Source organism: Syngnathus scovelli, chromosome 2 (genome assembly GCF_024217435.2).
Source record: "Syngnathus scovelli strain Florida chromosome 2, RoL_Ssco_1.2, whole genome shotgun sequence".
Taxonomy (NCBI): domain Eukaryota; kingdom Metazoa; phylum Chordata; class Actinopteri; order Syngnathiformes; family Syngnathidae; genus Syngnathus; species Syngnathus scovelli.
This window is the reverse complement of record NC_090848.1, coordinates 19589352-19604712: the sequence shown is the minus strand read 5'-3', so window position 1 is coordinate 19604712 and position 15361 is coordinate 19589352. Positions and strand designations below refer to the sequence as shown.

Sequence of the window (15361 nt, the reverse complement as noted above, 5' to 3'; positions counted from 1 at the left end):
AACTTTCTAACTTTTTAAACAAAGTTTTACACAGTGCAACACAATCTGATTCACACAAACTAAAGGCCTCACTCTTGAATGAATCAATTAAACACCATTATCAAATCTTCCCAACTAGTGGCACTGAAAAAGCAACACACTGCATATGAACTTAAACAGCAGTAAAACACCTTCAATAATAAGTTTGTACAAATGTTTAACATTAAATAAAATAAAAATAAATCTGATCGTATCCTTACTCTAGTCCAAAAACGACAGCGTACTTTGTATAGTGCAAAGTTGATGATGATTCATCTCTGATTCCAACCATTATTTCAGTGTCCTTGGTTGCCTATTATTTCACACGATGGAGGCAAACAATCGTAAACAATCATCGAACACCATTTGTAAAATGTCCCATTGTGATCGCTTGCCTTTTCTGTTTGTAAGATTGTCATTTTAGTTTAGTTTGGGTATGCTTTATGGTCTGTTATCTTTGGCCAGAGAGTGCATCATCCAGTTGACTTTGGTCTTCCAGCTTTCTCGCAGAGCCTCATTGAACTTTACTTTGAAGTTTTTCAGCGCTTCTTCCTCTGATTTGCCCAAAGCTAAAGAGTCCTGTTGGGGAAACAACAAAACATGTCATAATGTAATTATAAGACGAGTGACTGGGATCATTTGCGCAAACCTTTAGGTACTGAATATCCTTGAAGGAAGAGAGTTCAGGCAGTCCTGCTGCCTTCATCATCGCAAAGAGGTTGACAAACAGTGTCCCATTTCGACACAGAATCTTATATGCCCGCTCGCAGTATTCCCTGAACCTGACAACAATGACACAATATTCTGTCACAAAACACAGAACCCCTTGTGGATTTAAAAAAATAAAATTGTACCTCTCAAACTTCTCACTGTTGTTCGTCCGTCCTTGTTGGATCACATGGACAAAGTCGTATGTCAAAATAAAAGGCACACGCTCCCTGTTGATGCCCAGTTTACGTTTGAAGTTGCCCAGGAAATGTCCAAAATCTATGTGAAACAACTAAAGAACAGTCGACCATTCACATAACTGGAGAAATGCTCAGCAGTTTCAACAAGATTGTCTGTGAGCAACAATCGACTAAAAGCCTTTCCAAGAAAGTTTGTGGAAGGTGGCGCCACACTAAAGAATGCAGCCACGCTACCTTGTGGCAGACATCATGCCTTACTGCACATCATGTGTCGCTCACCTGTCCAGTTTCCCTGATCATGATATTGTCATTGTGACGGTCCCCGATGCCCAAAACGTAAGTTGCTACGCAGTAGCCAGCACAAGACAGCGTAAACTCCTCGATTGCTTGTTCCAGTTTGTCTCTGGTGAAGGGAAAAACAAGGAGAATGAGCCTGTTGCTAAAAACAAGAGACTTTTCGATCTTGGACACATGGGATTTGTTTTTTGCACGGTGCATGTTCACAGGCAAAAGCGGCATCAAGGATTTAATAATATTTGGGCCCCTAATGCTGCATATTGATAATAATAGCTGCGAGGGTTCCTTTTAGTTTTGAGCCCTTAGAATGTGAATATTTATTTCAAAATGTACTTTTTGTAATTTTCTGGATACTCACTCTGGATTCTTAGATTTGAGCCAGTTGAGCAGGGCGTCCTTGTTAAAGGCAGCAGTTGCGGCACTGTTGCTGTTGTTTCGTTGGATATTGGCGATGGTGTCTGAGCTCTTCACCACCTCAATAAAGCCCATCTTGTTCCCAGTGGATAAGCAGCCATATGGGATCATTCTGTTCTCAAAAGACAGACTCCGATAACTACAGTCCTTCCAGGGGATGCGGGGCATGACAATAAATGGCATGTCTTGATCCCTACCGGAGATCCAGTCCTTCTTTCTTCCACAAATTCTCCATGAGCTGGATCATCTGGAGGGTCAACATGTCTTGTCGAAGATCTGCACATTGAGGGAGTGGAATAATTTAATTCTTCGTTCTTCTTAATTGTAATATAATCCAATGTTTGTGTGTGCGTGCATGTGTGTGTGCGCATGTGTGTAACTCACCATCCCCGTTTTTGAAGATGATGCCCATCATGTCTCCTTGATTCCAGGGAGTCTTATACATCAACCAGAGTGGTTTCATCTTTGAGTCCATAAATCGGCACTTGTCTACACTGCAACAGAAACCACTTGGTATGAGCGCATAAAGTTTTAAATGACGACGCAGATATTACGTTGTTCAGTAAGTGTACAGTGAATGGTGGAGACGTCCATAAAGCAGAATCTACTTGACCAGCTACAGAAACTGTGAACGAAAGGCAGCCGACGAGACACCATGGATTAGTTGCCAGTCAATCACTTTGCTAAAGCCACGTTGCATTATTTGTAATTTGGGTTCAATGTAATCATACTGTCGATGGCTAAATCTTATTGACTGGTTTTAATGAGGTAATTATTTGTATGAATAAACATGACCTATGAATATTCTGCAGAGCTGTATTATAGTAGTATATTACATTCGGTGCACCTACAAACTGCAACAACATGAGTTCAAATGTATGTGTGTGTGTGTGTGTGTGTGTGTGTGTGTGTGTGTGTGTGCGCGTGTGTGTGTGTGTGTGTGTGTGTGTGTGTGTGTGTGAGCGTGTGTGTGTGTGTGTGTGTGTGTGTGTGCATGTGTGTGTGTGTGTGTGTGTGTGACTCTAACCAGATCTCAGCGAGGATGATGCTGGGGTTGAGCGGTGACAGTAGGTTGGACAAAGCGTCCGACTCCTTTCTGATGAACAGCTTCAGGTCCTCAGCATTCATCTTCTGGGGACCTGATTTGACAAAGTCACTGAGGACCTTCATTTTGCCCTGAGCCTCATTCTGTACATGGGAAATGGATAAAATTAAGACATTTGAATGCTTAGACATTGACTTTGTGTGTGCATTTTTTCAAGTTCTGTATGTTGGCAGCAGTGTTATTCACTCAGTGATTTTTCAGAGGGTTTACGTGTTCTCATTGCTTTTGCAGATTCGTAAACAACAAGTGGAGTACCTGTTTGGTTAAGAGCTTGATGTGGTGGATGTTGCCCCTGCAGTAGGCCTCAAGAATCAGGCCAAACCTTAAGCTGACAGAGGGCACGTGGATCTCTGACCTAAATTCAAGACAATGTTCAATCATCAAGATGAGACACACATGTTGTTTCTGTTTGCTGCTGCGCCGTGCCTCACCTGAGATGCCAAAAGAGAAAGTGCCCGATCCTCCTGTTGAATAAGGCCCTCTCCAGCAGAAACGTTGTCAGGTCACAGTCTAGATAGGACTCGTACTTAAGGACCTGGACCAGCTGGATTAAATACTGCAGTAGCTCATCATCGCTGCGGGCAGAGAATGAGTTTCTCAAACATGTTCTACATACATGAAAGAGGAGCAACACATATGAACACGGATTTGACTACCTGAGCTTTCTGAGGCATCGGATGGTGAAAGAACGGACCGCAGGGTCTGGAAAACTGTAATCTAAGAGCTCTAAGGCAAGGATAGCAGGAAGCTCTGGCCAGCTTCTCAGAAGACCCACCATCTAACAGTCACATTGCATGTTGATTATTAGCTCCACAAACGAGGATTATTTGTTTGTTCTAACATCCTGTCAACAGTTTTTTTACAAATTAAACTGCGTTTTTGTTGAATTACATAACAATCCCTGGTACCTGGATCACATCCTCTCTTTTATTCCACTTGGTGATGAGGAGCAGCTTGGAAAGACTTTCGGGGTAATGCTCTCTGACTTCCGTACGGAGCTTCCACAACAGCTCCTTCTCGTCTTCAAAGAATTCGGTGTAGTTTTTGTTGTCCATTATTTCTTTCAGCTTCATGTTCTGCAGAGAGCAAAGTAAGAATAAATAAGGATGACAATTTCCACATCATATCAATGTGAGCTAAAATAAAATGAAATATAGTGATGATAACCTCTTCTTTTGTTGCGACAGCTGCATCACCGTTTGTCTCCATAATATTTATCTGGAAGGAGAGTCAATTTAATTGACTGAATGAAATACATTTGAAGTCAAATGTCAAGTGTTTTTGATAATGAGCACCTTGTCCAGCGGAGGATAGTAAAGAGGATGGGGCCTGATGTTCGGGAAGCGAATGAGAAGCCCAGCTGCACTATCAACATTGGGATTCTTCTCAACTGTTCCCATCGGATTCAACAGGTCACTTTTGTCATCTGTGGGAAAAATTACACTCGTGTGTTGTGTTTGAACGTGTCCTAATGAGTGCATTGAAAAGTTGATCTTGGGTTAAAAAAAGGTCGGCCAACCCTGCTCTCAATTGTTCAGAGGTGTGAAAGTGAGTGTGAATAGTGTTTGTCTGTCTGTTTTCACAATTAGTTACCAACAGATGGATGCTGAACATCCAGTCACTAAAACATTACGCGTGTAAACATTACAGTATTGCGCTTACGCTGCCACACAAATCAGATGTTATACTAGCCATATCTCAGCAACACCTCAACCTATAGAATAACACCAGGTGGCAGTATTGCACTTTAATAATCTTCACGTTCCCTCTTCCAGTATAATTTTCAGGAATCCTTTTTTTTTTTTTTTTTTTTTATGCTAGTTTTATTTAAGTGGTTAACTTCTCTCTCTCTTTCACTTGTATGACAGTTACATAGATCATTGGCTGTACGGTTAAATATGCTTTTTATGGCAATAGTCTGAGCCTGACAAAAAACGTTTTTGTTTTTTACATTATTTCCATCCATCCATTCTTTTTCTCTAGTGTATGCAGTGTGGGTGAGATGGAGCCCATCCCAACTGACAGACAGGCAAAAGGCTCAAACTTCACACGTATGGACAATTCAAGAGTCTTCGTTGAAGCTAACGTGCATGTTTTTGTCATGAAGCCGGAGAACATGGAAGATTCTATCTCTAATTTTGACAGGATAAAATTGCAGTAGATTGCTGTAAATACCAGGAACCGATGGCCATGTGGACAAAAGAACTTCATCGGTTTTCAGCTGGTCCTTGTAGTCAAACACCATGGTGTTCCCCCAGGCTATTGGACAATCCTACAAAAACACAGATACCAAAATACTCTATTTTGTTGAAAATTCATGTGCCATGTGCTTTACTTCCGTTGGCCTTTTTGGCACACGTCTGCGAGACTTCTCTTCCAAGCAACAGAAGAGAGAAGTCTGCCAGAAAGCAGAAGTGAGGCGACCTGAGTCCATTACTGTTACCATGTTTGTGAGGCACATACTCAGAGCAGTGTGAAAACTCTGCTGTGGTTCTACCAGTTGTCACACCACAGTAGGCGGGGGTGCCAGAGAAGCTAAATGGTGTGAAAATAAATTTAGTATTCCTTGAAAACATTGACCAACTTCCTCAGAGTCGTGCACAGATAAAAGAGCTGAAGCAGATGGAGTACGAACCGCAGTCTGGCCACTGAACACACAATTGACATGCACACACCCACAGCATAAACATGACTTCACACTACACATATTCATCTAAATGTACTCACAAACTCATCACAACTTACTGCTTTCTTATTTTTCTTTCTGGTCGCTCTGGGCTTTTTGGCCTTGTCGAAGACGGCATAGAGGGCAAAGCACAGGCGGCTCATGCGAGGCAGGTCCTCCACATTGATATCAAACTCCACCTTTTCGTCCCATGACGGCTCAGAGCACACTGCCACCTCGGAGCTGGTCACCACCTTGCAGAGCAGCTCACTGCCATGAAACAGGCCAGCCTGAACCACAAGCTGGTGGGGGCATGAAAACACATAGCGAGTGAGGGGTAGACAAAAGTAATGTAATAAGAACATTTGATTGTAATTCAGACCATTACTCATCAGATGCTGGTAATATAGTACCCGTTACAATTTTTCGTGCAATGGCCAGACGTTAGGCCCACTTATTGGCCATATAAAAGGCATCGGCGATGATATTTTGTATTTTTTTTTAAGCACCTCACTCATACACCTTCATAAACTGTGGTGATACTAATAGGTATTTAATTTTGAGGAAACCCATGCAAACACGGAGAAGACATGCAAACGTCACACAGGACAGGAAGGCTGAAGCTGGAATCACACCTTGCACCTCTGAATTGTGAGGCGGACCTGCTAACCAATGCTCTACGCTGCCGCCCCATTTGTTAAGCATCGTTTTGTTATTATCTTGTTAAAGGCCAACGACATTACACTACAATTCCACAAGTGTTTAGGTAAACATAAATTCATGTAACAAACATTCCAGTTCAGTCAGTAACATAATGTACTGCTAACTATATGTGACACGTGACATTTTGAGAGCAAAATGCCCACCACAGTTAAAAGGACGGGGACATGACATACAGGGTGGAAGCTTGAGTGACAGTTAAAGATTTACATGCTTGACGAGATGATTAAGCGTTTCCTGTGTCACTCAGGCGATGAGTCAAAGGGTGTATGCTTTGCATTTCCCTTCAATACTCAACCACTGGAGCCAAAATCCAATATTCATGTCCTGCCCTTTGCCAAATCAAGATAGCCCATGTCTGTATTGCCTAAATATAAGAGTGTCTCATCTCCCCTAGGGGTGTGTTTTCATGCATCTGCCTGCCGACAACTGACATGACGGATCATTATGTGATGGGACACATTTACCGTGAGTTATGAGGAAGTAGCTGGAAGTGCACTTACACATGTCAAAGCAACCTAAACGGTAACATGGTTAGTGTGCAATATGACGACACATAGTAGTCACTCATTGACAGGATTCCCTACGTGTATTGCGTCTGGGAATACAAAAAAGTTGACCTGGCGTATTGTTGAATAAAAGGTGTCATTTTTCAGCAAACAAGATGTGGCCTCTAAATGAGTCAATAATAGAAACCAAAGAGAGAGGGGTAGGGTTTTCTGAGAATCTACAACCCAGAATGAGGCATGTACAAAAACAGATATAGGCCCTCCCCACTTCCTGTTTTGAAACATTAACCAACCGCTATGATGAATTATGGGAAGCGTGTGGTCAGAACCAATCTATCCCCCCAGTCCCCAACCATGTCATATATATATATATATATATATATATATATATATATATATATATATATATATATATATATATATATATATATATATATATATATATATATATACATATATACACACACATACGTATGCATAAGGGTCTTTAAGTACAAGTGAAATTGAGACATTGAGAAGACAAAGTGGTTGTGAAATCCACTCAGATACACACAATACCTTCATTCCTTCATCGGCATTGACTCGGCTGCCCTGCAGCAGGTGGATGTAGAAAGGTTCATGGATGGACCACAAAGAGGTTGTGTTCTGCTGCATGAGCGAGTCAGGAGAAAGGACATTTATTCCCTCACACGTCTACAGTGTGTACATTTATATTGCATAAAAAGCACGCACGTCATGTTGCTACACTTTCCTATTAAGCAATATTTCAAAAGTTGCAAGTAACAAAATGCATGTTAAGTAGAATATCGGAGAAACAAAAGAACTCTATGTGGTGCTTTTGTTTTGCTGTGCCTTTTGGTGGGAAAGTGAAATGAGTTTGACCAGATAAGATGCATCATAAGGATTCTAAGGAATCCTTTTAATGCTGTTGTTGGAGTCGTTTCCTTCCTGCGTGTCTGGCTAGCTTCCTGTACCTGTCATGCCCTAGTTTGCAATTCAAATAGCCAAATGACTGGCACACGCACATTTATTTTACTAGCCGATGAGGCAGAACTCTGCCTGCTTGTGTTCACATTTTATAATGTAAACTTAGATAATTGACTGCAACTGACTGATTTATAACACTGTTGTTGAAAGAGAATTTGGAATAAAATCAAATGAATAAAGTGTGGACAAGTAGTAAAAAGGATGGATGGATAAATAAAGCTCATTAGAACATTATGCATGTAGTACAGTAGTTTATCGTTGTATAAAAAACAACAGCAAACCTTTGTACTTAAGGGCTACATTTACATTTTAAAACACGAGCCATTTGTTGATGAGGCAAAACAAGTTAAAAGGTGTCTGTAAATGTGTTTAATAAAAAAAAAATCATCTTCATTTTAAACTTTATAATTAATCATATTTATAATCAACCAATTATTAAATGACGTTTAATGAATGTTAAATGTACTGTATAAGTAAAATAGCTTATTTTGATAAAATGTTTGAGTTGATTCATTTACAATATATATAATTAATTAATTAATGTAAAATTGAGTATTTTAACAAAATATTTTTAAAAATATTTACAATTAATCAACCAATTATTCAATATTAGTAATGAATGTTAACTTCACTGTATATGTAAAATCTCACTTTGCTGATCTAATTTTAGTTCAATTACAATAAATCATCCATCCATCCATTCATTTTCTGTACCGCTTTGTCCCCACGGGGGTCGCAGGCGTGCTGGAGCCTATCTCAGCGGTCATCGGGCAGTAGGTGGGGTACACCCTGAACCAGTTGCCAGCCAATCGCAGGGCACACAGAGACGAACAACCATCCGCACTCGCACTCACACCTAGGGGCAATTTGGAGTGCTCAATTGGCCTACGAGGCATATTTTTGGGATGTGGGAGGAAACCGGAGTGCCAGGAGAAAACCCACGAGGACACAGGGAGAACATGCAAACTCCACACAGGGAGGGCCTGAGGTGGAATCTAACCCGAACCCTCCTAACTGTGAGGCGGACGTGCTACCCAGTGCGTCAACGAGCCGCCTACAATAAATCAATTACCGACCAATTCCCAAATAAGATAAGCAGATATGCAACAAATACTACAAGGCTCTTGATAATATAAATGGTAGAACAGGGGTCACACTTTGTTCACTTCCTGCTCTCCAGTGCCTGCATCCACAGTCAAAGCAAGACATGAAATATCAATTATTTACATTGTGACGCTCATCACGTTTCAAGTGTGCCAAAGTCCGCAATGTCCCAGTGGAACAACTGTGACGATGACCGGAAGAGAGAGACGAGTGTTTGTGAAAGATGCAAAATGCCTGCTGACCTCTTACCTTCTTGACAGGCAGAGGAGGCGGTCTGGACAAAGACCGACTCTTGCACATCTGACTACACATCCTCCCATGCTCCTCTTGGTACTTGCTGATGGTGGAGTGGTGCACCACAGTGAGATGAGGGTTTTGGCCAGTTCTCAAACAGGAGAAAATATACTGGCATAAAGAAAAGACATGAAAAGACGTGACTTTGCATTAAGGGACTGGAGAAAGAGGCATGGTGATATATAAAAAAAATAAAAAATAATGCACAATAATAAGTTTGTCTTAAAATTGCACGCATGCTCCCCTCCCACTAATTTCCAAATGCAACCTACGTATATTATTAACCAATCGGCAGCTTGTGCTTGTACTTGTTTCCATTTGTACTGCCAGATAAGATTACCAAAGAAGTTACCCAGAAGTCCAGCATCCTGAAAACACATGCAAGGACCATACTAATTGGGCTGTAGTTCTTGATGGGGGGGTGGGTGGCTGGGGGGGATGTTCATGCACAGTTTATTTTGTGCACCAGTAAAAAAAACATATATGTCTTGAATTTAAAAAAAATATACTTTTTTTTTTTCACTAGAGGGGTTTGGTGAATGCACATATGAAATTCGTGGGGTTCGATACCTCCAACAAGGTCAAGAACCACCGCTCCAATGGTTATCGGAAAAATTTGAATGAATAAAAAAACAGCTTGCATGCATGTCTTTTGTGCTCTTATTTCTTTTTGTCTTGGATAAAAAGACAACTCACACAATTTGGAAATAACTACTTTTTGCATGTTTTTATGTCAGTGCTCCTTAAGCTCAGTTTACCTTCTGTTTGGGAGGCTGTTTGTTTTCTGTCTAGATTAATGCAGCCCAAATCTTGTTAGGGCTTGAATGGATGCAGTTGCTTCCTGCAGTGCTGCTAGCTGGACTGATATGACTTAGGCCTGCAGGTAGCATCAATGGACTGTGCTTCCAACCAAACCTAGAATGGGGCATGGTCAACAAACTCGAGTTTGCCCTTATTCTACTACTTGACAGCCGTGGAACAAGCTGGGCTAAAATACATTTTTAGTTTCATTACAGCTATGGAAACCAGAGATGCTAGTCTTAGTACAATCCAAAGTGTTATCTGCATACTATTTTAAGGCCAATTTCCTACATTAGCGTGAAATGAATTTGCTTTACTTCATTTGAATTTGGAAAGTATTACAAGTGAAAGTTATACATGAATAAATTAATTAAAAACTTACTTTAAATTGGCACAAGGGGTGTTTCCCATAGATGAACTCCCACCTGCCGTTGACCTGCAAGGTGTAATCCTCGGGCTCTTGCCGCAGCGAGCGAAAGACAGTGGCTTTCTTCTTCAGGGCACTCCTTATCAGAGCCAGTGGCAGGTCCTGCGGTTCCTGCTGCACCATGAAGCTCTCCTAGCACACATTAATGTTTGCATCTTACTCCTTATTGAGATTTTGAATAGTTTCATAGTGAAGTTTGTAGTGTGGGAGGGGGCTTGTATAGCTGCTCACATTTCCCCGAATACTTCCTTTCCCTATAAACACCCTCAGGCATCCGTACCTTGTGGCCCCATCATGTCTTCACTATGTAGACACATTCAATATGAACTCACATCACAAGCCTCAAACTTGATGTGGATGAACATCTTGGTGTTTTGTGACTTTCCACACATCGGCAGAGAGCAGCATGGCTCCAGGTCACACGGGAACATGTATGTAATCCACTGTTGCCATGGCGATGCCTGCCGCTGTTGAGCCTTCTCCTCACAGAACGCTCTTATCTTGGTCCGAAACTCGCTCACCTCATGGTTCTTTTGGGCCTCAAATTCATGCAGACCTGAAAACGACAAACGCTGGTGAAGCACTGTCTGACTTTCAAATGAAGTGTGCGGAGCAAGAAACCTCCAAATCAATCCTGTAATTTAGGTTTGTTTCACTTTTTCAATAAAAAACACATATACAAACATGACAAGCTATTATACTTAAACAGTCTGCATTAAACAGCATGCTTTTTTTTTAATTTTCCAAGCAGAGGTCCGGTGGACTTGCAGCATCTCAGCTGTTGACAGGAGCAAAATGGGCAGTTTGATAAGGACAGTCAGCTCTGTGACTCCCACCCAATGCGGGACACAATCAAAGCACTCAGCATTTCCTTCCTTGACAGACTCCTCAACCCCAATGTACACAAATATTTTGCCTCACAGTGCTGGCTGTTGTTGTTGTTGCCGTTCATAATCAAATATGTACTATATAAATAAATATGTAAATATGTATATATAAAAAATATGTATATAAAAAAGATTGTAGACCCCATAAAGGCTTAGTCTATTGTATTCTATTTTATCCTAGCTTTGGGTAAGGTAAAAGTAACCCTAACTACCATTGTCAGACCTGGAATTCCACTCAAGCATATAAAATGGTAACTGCGCATTCGATGTGTGCTTTTGATAGAAGGCCTCATAGGGTGCCATGTGACGTCGGCCAAGTGGATCTGTGTGAGTGTCTGGCTGTGAGCTGTGGCTGAGAGCAGCTGACAATGTGTGCACATTAAACTTGCCAGGAAAAAAACATACTGAAGATGAGGTATATGCTTTGCATTGGATAGCAAGAATTAGCCACAAAAAGGAGAATAAATCAGCTACCTGGTGATGGGTATCGAAAGGGAATTTTTCAAACCTTTGCCAATCAAAAAGCTGATTTGGCTATTGGTGAGTTTCTCAACGCGGTCACCCTCCCTGGCCACCAGTCGCAAAACACCCATGAAGGGCTGCACATCACTTATACGCCTTGACTCCTCCTCCAGCTCCTCCCTCTCGCCCGTCCGCTTGATGCAAGTGAAGACATATGCATCTGGTTGACCCAGGGCTGTGAACAGTGCCTCCCCTCTGGCCTTTTCCCAAACCATCTGAAAAAAAGTTGAAACAAATCTCTCAGGTAAATAATATATGATATGATATCAAATCAATCTCAGTTTCAGCCATCTTACTAGTACAAAACCTGCAGGTTTCTGCAAGAAAGCAAAAAAATGTGTGGGAAATGCCTGCAGCTACAAAACTAGAAACCTGTAGGCTTTTGCAAGAAAGCAAATAATGTGTGGGAAATGCCTACAGCAGAAAAACTAGAACAGCTGAAATGTAATACCACCAATCGGTCCTTTAAACTGTGACGAGTATGTATTGACTCCTATTTACCGTGAGTTTGAATGTGATTGGTTAATTCTGAACACAGCCACATTCCAACGCTTGTGCAACCACATTATTACGGTTAGTTATTTTTACTTCCCTTCTTGAAACAAAGAAAGAACTAAAAAGCCCCCAAATTTCCAATGTGTTGCACAGGTTTTCATTCACATTAATCGTGGAAAACGTTTTGATAAAGTCCTTACCCCACATATCTAGTACTCCCTATGTTTTATCTTAGTTGATTTCATATATATAGTATCATCGTATGTAATTTAATCCCTCAAGAAGAAATTCACTTTACACATTGTTGTATATTTTGATAGTAATTTAAAGTATATGAGGGAAAAAGACTAAATGGAATGGGGTCCTCTGGCAGCAATTCCTTTTCTGTCCTTATAAGTTCATCCAAAATGTCAGACCAATATTTTTTTGGACTGAGAGTCAGTTTAGTATAATAGTATATAAAATGCAGAGGAATTTGCACACTGTTAAAAGATGCAGAAGAAAATAAAGAGTGAACATGTTTTTGCCTATAAGTCTGACAATATCGAAATAAAACACTACAAAGAAAACTTGATAAATAACTTTCTGACTCTGAAAATTCTGGAGCACTTCAAAATAATAACCAAAACAACCTGAGAGTCATTTCTTAATTATCTTAAAAGCTTCCAAGAGTATCATTACAAAACAAAGCTAAATCACACCGTCTGAGGTGGCAGAATGGTTGGCATGGAAACAGCACTTTCACATTCATAAAGAGCTTGACAGCAAAAAAGCCAAGGAGAAATGTGGCTTCTAAATATCCAAACTTGACGTTCACATTGGAGATGATTCAGCTAGTTTGATTTTCATAGACATGTTGGCCATCAATTATGCATAGAGTATACTGTTTTAGAGTTCACAGTACCGTTTTGATGCTCTCGATGGTGTCCTTGTGAGAGACAGGGAATGTGAGATAGATGCCAGTGGGCAAGAGGAAGTCCATCTTGATGCCTTGCTCGTAGTCCCGCTCCCACTCCTCCTGCATCCCATACTTCCCTGGGGGCATGGTGATGATGAAAGCCTCTCATTAACCGTCAGCTCCTCTGCGCTGCTCATCACAAAACAAATGTAGATACTTAATACAGTATGGCCACCACCAGCAACGCATGCGCATAGTTTCAGTATCATAACACGCAGGGTGAATCCTCATTAAGGTCACAGGGTAGCCGGATCCTATCCCAGCTGTCTATGGGCTAAAGGTGAGCTATTCCCTTAATTGGTCACCAGCCAATCGCAATGCACATATTGACCCTAAAACACCCATTGACACTCATATTTTGACCTAAGGACAATTTAGAGGATACAACTGAGATAAAAAGCATGTATTTGGAAGATAAAAGTCCAAGGCAAGGCGGGGGAGAATATGCCAACTCAGACTGAAACTCTGAACCTCAGTACCCGGAAGCAGATATGCTAACCACTGTACTAGTCATCTGTGTTAAATATGAAGATGACAATGGCAATGGCAATCAATTGATCTAGCTGCATAGAGAATATATATTAAGAGAAATATTGTAATATTTTTTCTGCCGATCTGCTATAGCAATATAATAATCTACTATGACGTTCTTGTGATCATTTCCCAATGGGACTGACAATGTAATGCTATAACAATTGTGTGATACGTTGGAAAAATTAATGATGAAATGAAAACTGAAAACATACGGACATGCAAAAATTGCACAATTACACAAAAAATAAAACGAGGTGAGCTAATGAAAAGATGGCCTTATATAAATATATATTTTTTTAAATTAAATGGGACAACTGTCCCAATCTATATTACTTAGTACATAACATGCATATAAGAAAAACGTGGTTTCATGAAATGAAATGTTTAAGTGTTTTTGGAAATGTGATGGTGCGCTTCCAACAAATCAATTACAATGTCAGTACAGACATCTAGTAATTCTACACTATTGATTATGGTAAGGGGACACTTGCAATGTGTGATCCATATAACGCAACATGAATGCACACGGCAACTAAAATAGCAGCAAATGAGGAGAAAGCAAAGTTATTTTAGGAGGAAAACCTTCAAGGGTAAATTCAGTCTGTTATTACTCACGACGACAGTGTGCGCAAATTAGTGTGAAAACACTTGCCTGGGAAAGCCTCACGCCGGGCATCTACCTCTTCGTGGGGTTGTCACAGAGAAGATGGAGTCTGCTATTCTGCCATCGAAGACATGAATCACGCACCGTGACGCGTTGCAGCCATCGTCTGAAGTTGACATCAGGTGCACGAGAGTCTGTGGGCGGCAGCGTAAAAAGCGTCCACGCTGGTGTGTCGCGCACACGCGGACTGAGCGTCTGTGCTTCACCACGCAGGTGCAGTCAGCCAAGGGATTGTCTGACAAAAGTATAGCTTCCTGCACGCGAAAACAAATGTCAACATCAATCGACAGGGGAATGTGCTAACGTAATGTTTCACGTGACATGCGATCCTGTGAAACCATCTTCAGAACAATGCTGTACTACCACGCGACCCCAAAATAATGACTTATATCCAATATTATTTGCCAGTTCTAATGAAATACCGTATTGGCCCGAATATAAGACGACCCTGATTATAAGACGACACCCCCCCCCCTTTTCAAGACTCAAGTTTGAAAAAATACTTTTTGAACACTAAATTCAATTTTTATACAGAAAAGGATTACATTTGAAACAAATGATTATAACAATATATTCGAGGGAAAAATCTTCTTATTTTGCCTCATTCAAATCATGTCTATCACATCTTAATATCTGAACATTTAAATATGTAAGCTAAAGTGCAATCACATTTGTAAATTAATGGCTTCTGGTTTTTCACAGCAACATACTCAGCCGATACCAGCAACCTTTAACTTACTGCTGCGCACAAGTGAATGGGTAAAATGTCTAGACCCCAAATGTAAGATGACCCCCACTTATTTATACGTCTTATTTCAATGCAAAAAACCCCATCGTCTTATATTCAGGCCAATACGGTATATTCCTAACTCTCAAAGTACATGGCTCCTGAATTTAAAATTAAAATGTTGTAAAATCAAAAATAGGAAAAGGGAAATACAGGAGGCTACGAAAGTGAAAGGCTTGAAAACGATCAAAATGTCAGGAAAAGACAAGCATGTTTCTTATATTTCTTATTGACCGTTACTAAAGCTGCATTCAACCCTAAATAC

General features: G+C 40.7%; 1 protein-coding gene across 3 annotated transcripts; it reads right to left on the bottom strand.

The window, feature by feature from the left end:
• pik3cd (phosphatidylinositol-4,5-bisphosphate 3-kinase, catalytic subunit delta) lies at positions 1-14537 on the bottom strand. Of its 3 annotated transcripts, none has more exons than XM_049754010.1 (23): positions 14298-14537; positions 13058-13240; positions 11645-11873; positions 10582-10805; positions 10205-10381; positions 8977-9132; positions 7195-7281; positions 5488-5709; positions 4918-5014; positions 4038-4168; positions 3910-3960; positions 3651-3818; positions 3399-3520; positions 3174-3317; positions 2998-3097; positions 2665-2825; positions 2022-2131; positions 1835-1913; positions 1582-1749; positions 1206-1329; positions 873-1018; positions 668-800; positions 1-597 (listed from the first exon to the last, which is right to left on the bottom strand). In XM_049754010.1, the coding sequence occupies exons 2-23, from the start codon at positions 13196-13198 to the stop codon at positions 460-462; spliced, it is 3108 nt and encodes a 1035-aa protein (XP_049609967.1). In that variant the 5' UTR covers positions 13199-13240; positions 14298-14537; the 3' UTR covers positions 1-459. The 3 variants fall into 3 exon arrangements, with proteins under 3 accessions (XP_049609967.1, XP_049609968.1, XP_049609966.1); XM_049754011.2 differs by having other exon boundaries at positions 7195-7284; positions 13058-13188; XM_049754009.1 differs by having other exon boundaries at positions 7195-7284; positions 14298-14536.
• Between the last annotated feature and the right edge of the window lie 824 nt (positions 14538-15361).

Coding starts and splice junctions, on each gene's coding strand:
- pik3cd (XM_049754009.1), bottom strand. CDS start 13,198: ATGCCCCCAGGGAAGTATGGGATGCAGGAGGAGTGGGAGCGGGACTAC. Junction 9,133..10,204: donor ACCCCTTGTGCCAATTTAAA/GTAAGTTTTTAA, acceptor TCTTTATGCCAG/TATATTTTCTCCTGTTTGAG. Junction 801..872: donor AACAGTGAGAAGTTTGAGAG/GTACAATTTTAT, acceptor CATTGTTGTCAG/GTTCAGGGAATACTGCGAGC.